This window comes from Vulpes vulpes, chromosome 12, assembly GCF_048418805.1.
Source record: "Vulpes vulpes isolate BD-2025 chromosome 12, VulVul3, whole genome shotgun sequence".
NCBI lineage: Eukaryota > Metazoa > Chordata > Mammalia > Carnivora > Canidae > Vulpes > Vulpes vulpes.
This window is the reverse complement of record NC_132791.1, coordinates 161,598,830-161,611,065: the sequence shown is the minus strand read 5'-3', so window position 1 is coordinate 161,611,065 and position 12,236 is coordinate 161,598,830. Positions and strand designations below refer to the sequence as shown.

Sequence of the window (12,236 nt, the reverse complement as noted above, 5' to 3'; positions counted from 1 at the left end):
GACCTCATCCTTCAGGTGTCCTTTCAGAGAGTCTGGGAGTTCTTTAAAACCAAGCTTTTTTTTATTGTTTTCTGCATCTGAAAAGAAAAAATATAATTACCTTGAACTGTTTGATCCATGGCTGTCAGATGTCCAGCTTTGACTATGTAGGGACTGTTTGGCCACCTGGAGCCATTTGAGGGCTGCCGGGTTTGTGACAAAGAAGCCCGGCTCCAGTTGCTGGGCTGGGCCCACCGCTCTGCCTCCCCGTGGTCAGCCCCTGCCCCGCCGCCCCTGAGAGTGCTCAATGTCCATCTGGGGTCTCCCAGGACCTGACCAGGCCCCATCATCCTGAGCCCATCAGCATTTGTTTTGGGGAGGGAGCGAAGCATAAGGAGGCAGAGGCAGGGTGGTGAGGGGCACATTGTCTAGAGTTGGACTGCCCAGGTCTGAATCCCACCTCTGCCCTGTGAGGGTTCATCTCTCTGCCTCTGTCTCCTCGGCTGGAAACACAGAATTTTGTGTGTGTTTATGACCTCTCCTGTTGCTGCCCTGGAGACCTTGCTCAGGTTCTGGACATTGTCATGAGGTTGAGGTTCACACACATGGCACTGTGTTAATCAGTGCCATCTGTGGTGGCCTCTAGCTGCTAAACCCTAAAGTCCTAGTGCCTAACTTAGTAGAGGTTTATTTCTCATAAAGTCCAAACCGGGTGTTCCAAATCAGGGGGCGTCCTGCAAATAGGGTGGACTGCGTTTTGTAGCCCTGCCTCTGGCAGCTTTCTGGGTTACCTCAGAAGGGGAAAGAGCACAGGGGCTCACTCAGCGGGGGTTTGGATGGGCTGGGCCTGAAAACAGCAGGTGGCACTTCTGCTCACACCCCTTTGGCAGGAAGACAGCCTGTAGAGGAGGAGGGTAGTCTAGCTGTGTGTGGAGCAGGTGAGGAGGAGGGGCTACCTGGCCCTGCCTGCTGACCACCAGGTCCCATTTTGTTCCCTTGCACATGTGGGACACTTCCCCGGAACCCTGTCCAGCCACTGCCTAACCTCAGGGGGCGGTACCTTGGATTCCATGGTCTCCTATTGGGTTTAGATGCGGTACCTCGTGGGCCAGTGGCTGGTGACCAAGCAGTGGGACCCCTGCAGCAGCACCACATGGAGGTGGGACAGGAAACAAGGGCGAACACACTCACGTGTTCCCAGGCCTGATGTGCTCACAGGGGGTGTGCTCTCTGGGTGACAGGGTCAGGGGCTCCTCAGCCCATCCGTTCTCCAGAGGGTCTTCCTTGCCCGCTGTCCTCCTCAGCCTCCTCTGAAGTGGGTGCCTTCTCGTCTACAGCTGGAGGCGTCAGAGGTTATTTAGGCTTGAACAATTGTCCCTCCTAAACTTCGTGGGCGTCCATCTGTTGGCTTCCTGTCAGCTGTCAGTGACAGTCACACCAGCATCCTTGAGGCTCTCTGGTGGACACGTGCACCTATTAGAACAGATGGTGTCAAAGTGTCACATCTGTCTTCTGGGGTTTTATTTCATGTGTTTCTAAGTGTAGCCTCTTCTAGATATCTGGCAGCAGCATGGAGGGAGGGATGCCCCCAGGGATCTGGCGAGCCAGGGCGGTGAATGGGAGGGAAGAGCTGGCATGCCTCTGGGAGCTGAGGCTTCCAGGGCCGGGGCCAAGCCCAAGGGGCTGGCAGGAGTCCCTGGAAGCCATCCAGGGAGGCTGTGTCTATGGTGTCTCCACCTACCACCATGTTCAGTGAAGTGTAAATGTACACTCTCTCAGGGTTACATGCTAAGTTTCTGAAATACTGTCTGCGATTATTTATGAAATTGGGAGTGAAAGTCAGAGGGCTGACTATCTAGACACAGGGTCACCGCAGCCCTGGGAGCAAGTAAGTAGCCACGAGGTGTTCACTGGCTGCTGCAGGCCTTGCAGGGTGCCACAAGAGTGACATCATGAACTGATAACAGTGTGGCTGATGAACGTTACTGACCTGAGCGCTCAGACCACAGGTTCCTTAGAGAAATCACACCTGCACTGCCGGCAGTGGGATGACCCAGGAGGCTGTGCCGACGTCAGGGCAGTCAGTGTGTCACAGCGCTCCTTGGGCATCGACCCCTCCCACACCCTAATCTATCTACTTTGCAATTCCAGAGCCCAACACAGTCAGCTACAGCCAGTCCAGCTTGATCCACCTGGTGGGGCCTTCCGACTGCACCCTGCATGGCTTTGTGCATGGAGGTAAGTCTGCGGCTGTTTGTCCACTCGCTCCTGCTGGCACCCTGCAGCCAGGCTGCTCTCTGACCTAGTTTTGGCTCTTGTGTTTAATGAAGTCTAAGTTTAAACTTTTAAGAGGCTGCATAATAAATTACTGAAATATAGTCGGCGCCTCTTTTTTAAAATTGGGAATGAAAGTCAGATGGATGACTCTCCTGACGGAGGGTCACACGCAAGTCTGGAAGCATAGAGCCACGTGGTGTGTAGTGGCTGTGGCCTGGGGCAGGGCTTTTCGAGGAAGAATGATGTCACCAGGAGTAACTGTTACCTCCCCAACAAAGAGGGGCTCCTTAAGCATATTTTTGCCTCTGATGTTCTCATTTATTTCTTCCTTTGGTCAGATTCCACCTTAAACCATGCAAGCCTTTTAGTTCCTGGCTCAGGAAATATGGTGGGACATAGGGAACTAAGCTCCAGGTTCATAGAGGGACACTTGACCTTAATGACCGTAATTATTTTTTGTGATTTAGGGAACACAGTAAGCCTACAGGCATGGGCACAGTGCCGTTAATTTACACTCATCTCAAAAAAAAAAAAAAAATTTACACTCATCTCCAGTTGCCAGGAGTGCCAAGCTGTCTTTTCTATTACTCTCAGAAAACTCCTATTCATCCTTCAAAACCCAGTTCAGATGGTACCACTCTATACCAGGTTACCTTAGTATTTCTACGAGGGGAGGCCTCGGGAATAGGGCTTGATCTTATTATTTGTATTGGCTCCAGGGCCTCATGCAGTGTCAAAGAGGTATTTTCCAGAGGCTTGTTCCATGAACGAGAGGCATAGATTACTTTCAGGTCAAGAAGTATGGGATAATGGGCCCTGGGCCTATCAGAATCAGAGTGGGTCCTGATGTGAGATGCATTTTTAAAGTTTGTTTCTTTTTATTTTTAAAGGGAATTCTCTTTGGTGTTTTTATTTTATTATTATTATTTTTAATTTCATGATTATTCTCCTCTTTCAACTAAAGCTGGCTGCAGTGCCCTTAGATCTGATTCACTTAGAGCCTACCCATGGGAAGCTCTGCTTCTTTACAAACAGTGTGGCCCCAGGCCCAGGCATGCAGTGGCCATCAGAGTGTCTCTGTACCCCAAGGACAGCCATGGCCTCATAAGTTTGCTCATCTCCTCTTCTTCACCAGTCCTTGCCTGCCTCCTGAAAGTGAGGGGCAGCCCTTCTCCTGAGCCCCGCATCCAGAGCCCAGGCCCTGTAACTGCTCAGAATTGTCCTTCAGCCTCACTGAGCTATTTTCTGCCTGAAATTTGTGGAACTCTGTGCTAGAATTTAATCCTGTCCACATGTTAGAAGTTCTGGAGGGGTGGCATCTCCACCCTTTGCCATCTCCTTGTTGACAAGTCTTCTATCCTCACCTGCTGGAGGGTGTGAGTAAGGGAGTTGTTGGAAATCTAGAATCTGATGGCATGGCATGTTCATCTATGGAGCCTGAGCTACAGGCACATTTCTTTAAGGAGTGCATTTAACGGAGTGTTTATGATGGTTTCACAGCATTTAATGGCTATTTTAGTAGGGGTTTTCTGAACACAAGTTAAAAAACACGCCTAATATTTTTACCAAACATTATCATCTCTGAACAGCGTCTACTAACTCACCAGGAGTCAGTGAACAAAATAAACATGGTGCTGAAAACACCCACGTAAGAACTGTGATTTTATGGTGTTTTCCTGCAGAGAGAATGCTGTCAATAAGAGTGGCATCTAAACTCATTTCAATCAAAGTCTTCTCTAATCTGTAATTGAGTTGATGCCAATCAACACCGTGAGTGGAGAGGGATGCTGATTTGGCTTTTATTCTGTAATTCCATACTGCATGTGTGTCTTTGAAAAACTATTTCCGCATCCCATTTTTGTGACTTTCACATTCTGGACAGTCTTGATCTTGCAGACCAGGCCCTGTCCTACCACTTAACAACACGTGATGTGGACACTGGCCATGCTAACCTGGTGAGAGGCATATGGGAAGGGTCAGAGGTCCCAGATGGAATGCAGGAGTGTGGTCAGATGCTAGATCTCTTGTCCTGTCCTGGGTGAGTGGACAGGACATCCAGTGATTCACTGAGAGGAGTCAGAACAGCAGGGAGCAAGCAAGAGGACTTGGGGGTTCATCCAGTGTGCTGGGAAGGGGGCTGTCTGTATGGCCGTGCTGTTGATTTCAGAACCACAGTACAAGCATCAGCCTTAGTCCTGAGTGAAGCCATGCAGGTTCCTTCCTCCTCTGGCCTCTCCATCCCCATCCCTCCCCACTATTGGTTGTGTCCCTTGAGTGAGGACTTGGCAGGTATCTGGGGTGTTGAGGTTCATGCCGCAGTGAGGACCTCACCCACCCACCCATCCTTGATAAAAACAGTAAGAATAAGAATCGATGGTGCTTCCCCAACATGATAAAAGAGGTATCTGAGCCCTAGAGTGAGCATCTTCCTCCAAAGGGGGAGCTCTGAGGACTGTCCCCAAGGTCAGGACTAGGGCAAGGGGCTGTTCTCTCACTGCGCATTAGTGTTGCTTTGGGGAATTGAGCCACTGCTGTTAAACCAGAGGGAAATTCAGAGGCGCAGGAAGAGAGGGGGTAACCAAGGTGTGTGTTCGCAGGCAACACAGTAATACCCAGACAGCCAAGAGGTCCCACCATAGAGAGAATGCAGGTCATGCAGGAATTCAGTAAAGTAGCAGCACAGAAAGTGACTGACTGATGGGAGTGATAAGAGAACACTTGCCTGAAATAGAAAAACTCCTTTTTTTTTTTTTTTTTTTTTTGCAGGCTTGTTTGTTCTCCCAGGTGCGTTTTGGGTTGAATTTTATCTATATCGTGAAACACCACTTTGAGTAATTTGGTGAAAAGGCGCAGGACTACTTTTGTGTCTGTTGGTTGGATTTATCTTTCTAAAGTCCTTGTTCTGTTTATGCTGTTGGGAGGGGAGGGTACTGCTGCTCACCGCCAACCCCACTGCAATAACGGCTGTGGGCTTCCCCCGACGGGTAGTCAGACATCCTGCTCAGAGCAGGCCAGAGGTGTCTCCAACATGGATTCTTCACTTCTGAACTTTTGGTGGCCTTAGATGTTTCTTTGGCACTTCTAAAAAGTGTTTTTTTTTATTTTTACTTTTTTAGAGATTTTATTTATTTATTCATGAGAGAGAGAGAGGCAGAGACATAGGCAGAGGGAGAAGCAAGCTCCCTGTGCGGAACCCAATGCGAGATTCAATCCCAGGACCCCGGGATCATGCCCTGAGCTAAAGGGAGATGCTCATCCGCTAAGCCACCCAGGTATCCCAATGTTTAATTATTTTAAACCAAGATATACTGTGGAAGTGGCCCAAAGTGGCTTTTGATGAAACGCAGCTGCCCCCCCCCCACTCACTGCCCCAGGGCATCTGCCCTTGCCATGCTTCTGTTCTGGTACATGGCTTGTCTCCCAGGGTCTTTTGATGGGTCAGCCCGAGACTCGGCCTGTGGCTGAGCCAGGCAGGCACTATGACTGTGTCACTGTGCAGCTTTGTTATCACAGTGTCGTCTCTATCTCCCACCCACTCCCAACATTCAGCCTCCAGGACTCTGTAAGATGCTTCAGAGTACAGTTTTGCCTGCCAGGTAGCCGCTCAGTATGCGTTCCCTGGAGAGAGCCATCCTCCGCCCACTTCAAGTTGGACTGCTCGTTCCTTGCACCTGCTCTGCACAGCTCTCCTCAGTTGGATGCTCTGGTTCACAGATTGTTGATTTTCCTCTTCACTAGTTTAGGTGGAACACGTCCTCCAGTGGCTTCCTGGACAAAGTGTATATTGGCCAGATTAAAGGCTCAGCGGCTGTGCCCAAGGCCCCAACAGTGGCTTCCATGATATAGATGATGGTTGTATCCTGTGGGGTGATGCAGTCATAAGAGGTCCAGGGCCTATTTGGAAGCTTGTTGGTGTTGGCGACCCCAGCTCACTCTGCCATCCCTGGGGTGCTACCATTTCTTTGGGCGGGGGCACATGGTGGCACCAGTGTTCCACCCCAGGAGGTGGGGGGGGGGGCAGGAAACTACGCCCACTGCTCACGTCTCTAGGTCTAGCTGGCCAGATGCATCAGTCAAACCCTGGAGTTGTTATAGAACAAAGGGAGAACTAATGGCAGGGTGTGGGGCAGTGTCTGTTGGGGGGCTAAGTAGTCGTTTTTCTGAACTTGGCATATGTAAAGCATTTCCTGGCTGGGCATGGCATCCTCTCCCCAGGGCTCAGAGGCATTGGTGCATCCCCTTCCTGTTCAGAAACTCGGGGAATCTAGATTCTCTCCCTCCACCCCTCCACTCTCTGGCCCTCTTACCTGACCCTCACTCGTCATGCTAGCCTCTGCCCAGGGCCCATCCACTGTCTTCCTGCTGGCTGCCTTCCCAAATACCATTACATCAGGTGGTCTGCAGTTTCTGCACTCCTTTGGTTTGTGATGTCACACCCCCCACCGAAGCTGTACTTAACAAACTCTCCCTCGGAGCCACTGATCTGGATGGCTGGGCCTCATCCCCAGGGATTGTGAGCATCCCAAGGGTCCATAAGTGTGGGGACCATGCTGGGGAGCCACTGCTCCTGAGGTGAGTCCCTGCTGCAGGAACTCTGACCTGGGTTCCTGCAGCTCCAGCCCTGTCCCTGCCAGGCAGTCTTAGCACAGCCAGCTTTCTAAGGCCTCCTCTGCCTCAGGGAACCTTCCTCTGGTGCTCTCTGTTCCTCCTCTTCCCTAGAGTCACCCCTCCACTTGGGCCTTGGACCCACTTCTCGCTCACTTCTGGGTGTCTGCCCTGTTGGCCAGTTCATCCTATAGTGTTCCTGAGAGGTTGTAGATTGTGGTCTCTTCCTTGCTGCCTCCTGGGATCTCCAGGGCACTAAAAAATGCAAATGTCTAGGCCCCACCAGGTGGACCAGATGCCATAGGGTGGTGCAGTATTGCAGCTCCGGTGATTCCGACGGACAGGTCGGCCTGGGTTACCAACAACTGCTGTGAATATGTGGCCCTGGGAAAGAGGACACAGATGGAACAGTGAACCGTGCTCGGGTCCAGAGCCCAGAGTGTGCATCCTGCCTTGGAACACTATTCTCAACTAAGAAATCTTTCTGGTTGTCTTCCCAGGTGTCCTTAAGTGAGCAACCAGTGCCCCATTTTGTGCTATTTAAAAGCTGGATGAGGGAGAACCTTGTTCTTACAGGTAGTGTTGTTCTCTTAATTACTGTGGAAGACCCCAAAAGCCAGGAGAGGAAGGAAGTTTACAGACTCTCAGTCAAGCAAGGGTGTCAGGGGCAGCAGCCGCTCTGTTCTGGACAATCCCCTGACCCTCTGGCCTCCCCTGTGCAGGGCACACCTGTCAGAGCTCCTGGCAGAGGTGGACCTGTGGGGCCCTCGTCCTAGGGGCTGACCTGGGTGATTCTGGTTACCTCTCCAGTGCTTGTCCCAGATCTTTAGCGTCAGAGGAAGAATAAACGTGGCTTTGTCTGTGGCAGAGCTCAGTATTAATGATTGCATCTGGTTCTGAGCAAAAACCACCTCTGCTTCAAGATGAGAATCAAGGCAGGGCCCTGACCATGAATTGGCGCTGACTCAGTTTCCTAAACTTGTCTGTTCTTTAGGAGTCATCTTGGTGCCTGTTAAAAACAGACTCCTGGGCCTTCTTTGGGAAGGGATGGTGAACAGGTCTGGACCCCAGCCTGGGAGCCTGCATTTTGAGTCACGAGTGCCCTGGGCGTGGGGTTTCTCCCAGCAAGAGTGCTTTTGTCTCAACATACCCAGCGACTGTGTCCTGTTGCCCCATTCCTCCAACCTCTCAGGAGCATTGAACACCTGCAACCCCCATAACTTCCCTCCTGGGTTTGTGCTCCCACACAATAAATCCATGCTGGCACTGAGAGGCTGGGTGCAGACACAGACCCCAAGAAGCCTGCAGTGAATGTAGGGCGAGCCCAGGCATCTGCATGCTCACTCGCTTCCCAGGCTGCTCCCCGCACACGGTCATCAAGGGCTTCCAGGAGGGCCTCCTGAATCTCGGATTCCCCTATCTCCTGGGTGTCCTTGCTCCCCCAAGTCTGTCCCGGACCTCCTCCCTCTTCTGTCTTTTTTTGCCGAGCCTCACCCAGAGCCCCATGGTCTCTGTGACCTTATCCAAGTGGCCACTCGTAGATTTTTTTATATCCCATTTATGTGGCCTCTGGCATCTTCACTGGGGCAGTGGCCCCGTGGATCTGAGCTTTCTCCACTTGGCCATTCTTCTCATAACTTCTATGGAGTGAATGACACCCCCTGGAATCGTGCGGCCATTCTAATGTAACCCCCCCCGGGGGGACCGTACAGTCTTCCTGCTTGCATGGGGGTTCTGTGGTGGGGGGATTAAATGAGATAATACAAGGAAGGCAACTAGCACATAGGAAACAATAAAGGTTGGTGGTTGTTAGAAGCGGTGGGCCTTTGAACAACACCGGTTTGAACTGCAAGGGGCCACCTGTACGTGGATTTTTTTCAGCAAAGACAGGACAATCCTATGTGTGTATTTTCTCCTTCTTATGATTTTCATATAATTTTCTTTCCCTTAGCTGACTTTATTATAAGAACACCGCATATGATACACATCATGTGCACAGTATGTGTTAATCTACGGTTCTGTTGTGAGTGAGGCATCTGCTCAGCAGTAGGCTATTGGTTGTTAGGTTTTGGGGGATGTCAAAAGTCATAGGCAGGGGGATGCCTGGGTGGCTCAGTGGTTGAGCATCTGCCTTTGGCTTGGGGCCTGATCCCAGGATCTGGGATCGAGACCCGCATCAGGCTCCTTCGGGGAGCCTGCTTCTCCCTCTGCCTATGTCTGTGCCTCTCTCCTCTGTCTCTCATTAATAAATAAATATATAAAATCTTTAAAAAAAAAGTCACAGGCAGGTGTTTGACTGTATGAGGGGGTCAGCACCCCTAACCTCACTGTGTTCCAAGGGTCAACTATAATTTGTACTTAGTTGGCTAGTTTTATTACACATGCAGAGAGAACATGAAGAACACATGCTTTTTTCTCACATCCAGTGGGGCATTTGTAGAATATCCTGTACCGTGACCACAAAACTCATTTTATTTATTTTTTTCCAAAAAATTTTTTTGAGGATATTATTTATTTGACAGAGAGAGAACAAGCAGGGGAAGTGGCAGGGAGAAGGAGAAGCAGGCTCCTCCCTGAGCAGGGAGCCCAATGCGGGACTTGATCCCAGGACCCTGGGATCATGACCTGAGCTGAAGGCAGACGCTTAAATGACTGAGCCTCCAGGCATCCCCACAAAGCTCATTTTAATTGTGGGTTCCCCGGTGTGGGACCCATGAAGCCTGAGCTTCCATAACAAGAATGTAACCACCTGGACATTAAGACACAGTCTTCTAAATAAGCTCTGGTCAAAGAGAAACTCAAGCCTAGGCTTCTAAATTATCTAGAACTACAAATAACAAAAAGGAGAGTGTTTCCTCTCAAAATTGGGTTTGGCTAAAGATGTTCTCAGAAAAGAGAGTGGGTCACTTGGAGCTTGTGTTACCTAAAAAGAAAAATTAAAAATAACTGAGTGCCGGAATTGGAAAAAGAGCAGCAAATCCACCCACAGGAAGGAGGAAGAGTGGGGCCAGCACCAGCCTGGCTTTGCGCTCCAGCCCTGGGACCCCAGGCCCGTTGTCCCCCCTACATCTCTGCACCAGCCCCACCAGGCCCCAGCTCACAGCCTCAGGACCTGTGAACGTTGAGCCGATAGGGCCCTCCCCCAATTGCCGAGTCCTGGGGCCCCACGCCTTCAGCATGTCCCCTCCCTGACCTGCCCCAGGCAGCACACAGCCTTGGCAGGCATAGCTCTGCCTGCAGCACCAGAGGGTCTTAGACCATGGGCCTCCCTGCTGCCTGCAGGATGCAGTCCAGCCTCGTGGCTCCGGGCTCCCTTTACAACCCTTGAAACCCTCTTTCCCTAAACGTGTCTCTTGCTTTTCTGCCTCTTGTATCTTTATTAATCCTGCTCTTCCCACCTGCACCCATTCTGCGTGTCCGGCCCATATCCTGTCTCCTACCTGGTGCTCTGGGAGCCCCTCCCTCCCTGGGGAGCAGCACCCTCCCCTTGGTCCTGATGCACCATAGCACATTATCGTTCGTCTTACGCCTTTCAGCTTTTCTGCTGCTTTAGATGGTGGAGATGTTCTCTGGTGTTCATTTCCTGGAGATGGTGAGCTTTCTCGTCCTGACTTCCTCTCTTCCCCACCACTTGGCAGAGAACCTTATGCATAGACGGAACTTGATGAGTGTCCATTGAATGGATGCAAGAAGTCATTTGGAAAGGTGGTTTGTGTTGATGCTGCCAGGTAGCTGTGTTCTAATCTGTTAGCACCACAGGCAGTAAATCAGCCTGGGTATGGGGCTCCAGTGGCCTTAGATCCAGCTGCCTGATTGGGCCCCGGGTGGTGGGCACTCATAGGACAGGCCTGTGCTTTACAGCACCGTGCAGTGGCCACATCCCTGCAAGGGAACCCACACCTGTCTGTCTGACCCTGCCCTGCACTTGGTTGGAGTGTGGAGTGGTCACTGACCCTTAACTGAGGCCAGAGGCCTGCCTGGTCAGTGTCAGCCATGGATGCACCCCTGCCCCAGGTCACATCAGGGGTGACTGGACACTCAGCGTGGGGAGCATGAGCATCGATTGGCTCCAGGAGTGAACATTGCTGTTCCAGAAAATAAAGGGCCAGGGTGGAGCATTATCTGTCCTGTGCTACTATGAGTCTACAAATCAGTTTATGTGTGGGGACCCCTCCCCCTAGCTCTGATGCACTCTGAGGTCTGGTGGGACATGCTGGCTGTGGTGGGGCCCCTGATTTCCAGGGTGACCTTGCTAACCTGACAGGGCTCCCAGCTCTGCAGTCAGCTTGCTTTGGAAAAAGAATAATGGGATCGTGACTGTCAGAAAACCTTTGTCAATGGGAGTCACTGGGGTTCCACTTGTCACAGCATCCTTGGTGTCCTCAGGCTGGCTGGAGGCCAATTCTCTCTTTCCTGGCAGAGAGGTCTCCGCGCCCTCCTATGCCCCCCAAGCCTCTACTCCTCGCCCCCCAGGCCTCTACTCCCCGTTTCAGCTTGGAGCCTTGGTGTGCTATCTGCCCTCCATCCCTCCAGGCTGTCTCCTCATCCTCCCTGGAATCTGCTCCCAGCACTTCCCTCCTGTGAAGGAGCCCTCTGGCCTGCCGTTGCCACAGCCCAAGAGCAGGTCTTGGCGCTCATAGTTCATCCAGCCCCCCCCCCCCCATCTTAGCCTCCCACCCTGGGCCCCTTCCCTCCCCTCCCTGCACCGTGGCCTTGGGGCCTCAGGCCTCAGGTGTGCATCCTGAGCTCCCTCCCTCAGTGCGCATCCAGCTCCCAGCTTTATAGCTCTAGCCAGACCTCTTCCCTGCACTCCAGCTGAGTCCTCAAGACCTCCCCTGGGATGGCTCACAGGCTCCCTAGACCCTGTTCTTCCAGCCGTCCCCTTGGTTGTCTAGCCAGAATTCCCGTGATCTATGGTCTCCTGTCACTCGGCTGGCTCTCCTGGATTCTGCACCTATCCATCAGCCAGTCCTTTGAGCTTTACCTTGCTTGTCTGACTCTCAATAGAAGCCAGGTCTTTCTTTTTTTTTTTTTAAGGAAGAATGGGGGAGAGAATCCCAAGCAGGCTCCAGGCCCCACGCAGAGCCCAACACAAGCCTGGATCCCACAACCCTGAAGTCATGACCTGAGCAAAATCAAGAGTCAGATGCTTAAGTGACTGATGCCCCCCACAGGCACCCCAAAGTCAGATCCTTTAATTTGCGCCACCTTTGTCCTTACGAGGCCCTCCAGGGTAGCCTTCCCCTATGCCTCCCCGATCCTCTTTATCTTGCACGCCGTCTTACCTCACTGGGTCCCTGCTGCTCCCTCTTCCCTCTGCCGGATTCCCACCACTCAGCCACACAGCTGCTCCCCTTCCTCTGCAGGTCTCTGGA

At 51.8% G+C, this 12,236-nt stretch overlaps 1 protein-coding gene across 3 annotated transcripts in view; it reads left to right on the top strand.

Moving 5' to 3' along the window:
- ACOT7 (acyl-CoA thioesterase 7) overlaps positions 1 to 12,236 on the top strand; it is a 100,953-nt gene that overhangs the window by 52,441 nt on the left and 36,276 nt on the right. For all 3 annotated transcript variants that reach the window (XM_072731130.1, XM_072731131.1, XM_026005117.2), the window contains one exon: positions 2,131 to 2,217. In XM_072731130.1, the coding sequence (XP_072587231.1) occupies positions 2,131 to 2,217 (87 nt within the window). The remainder of the gene's footprint in view (positions 1 to 2,130; positions 2,218 to 12,236) is intronic.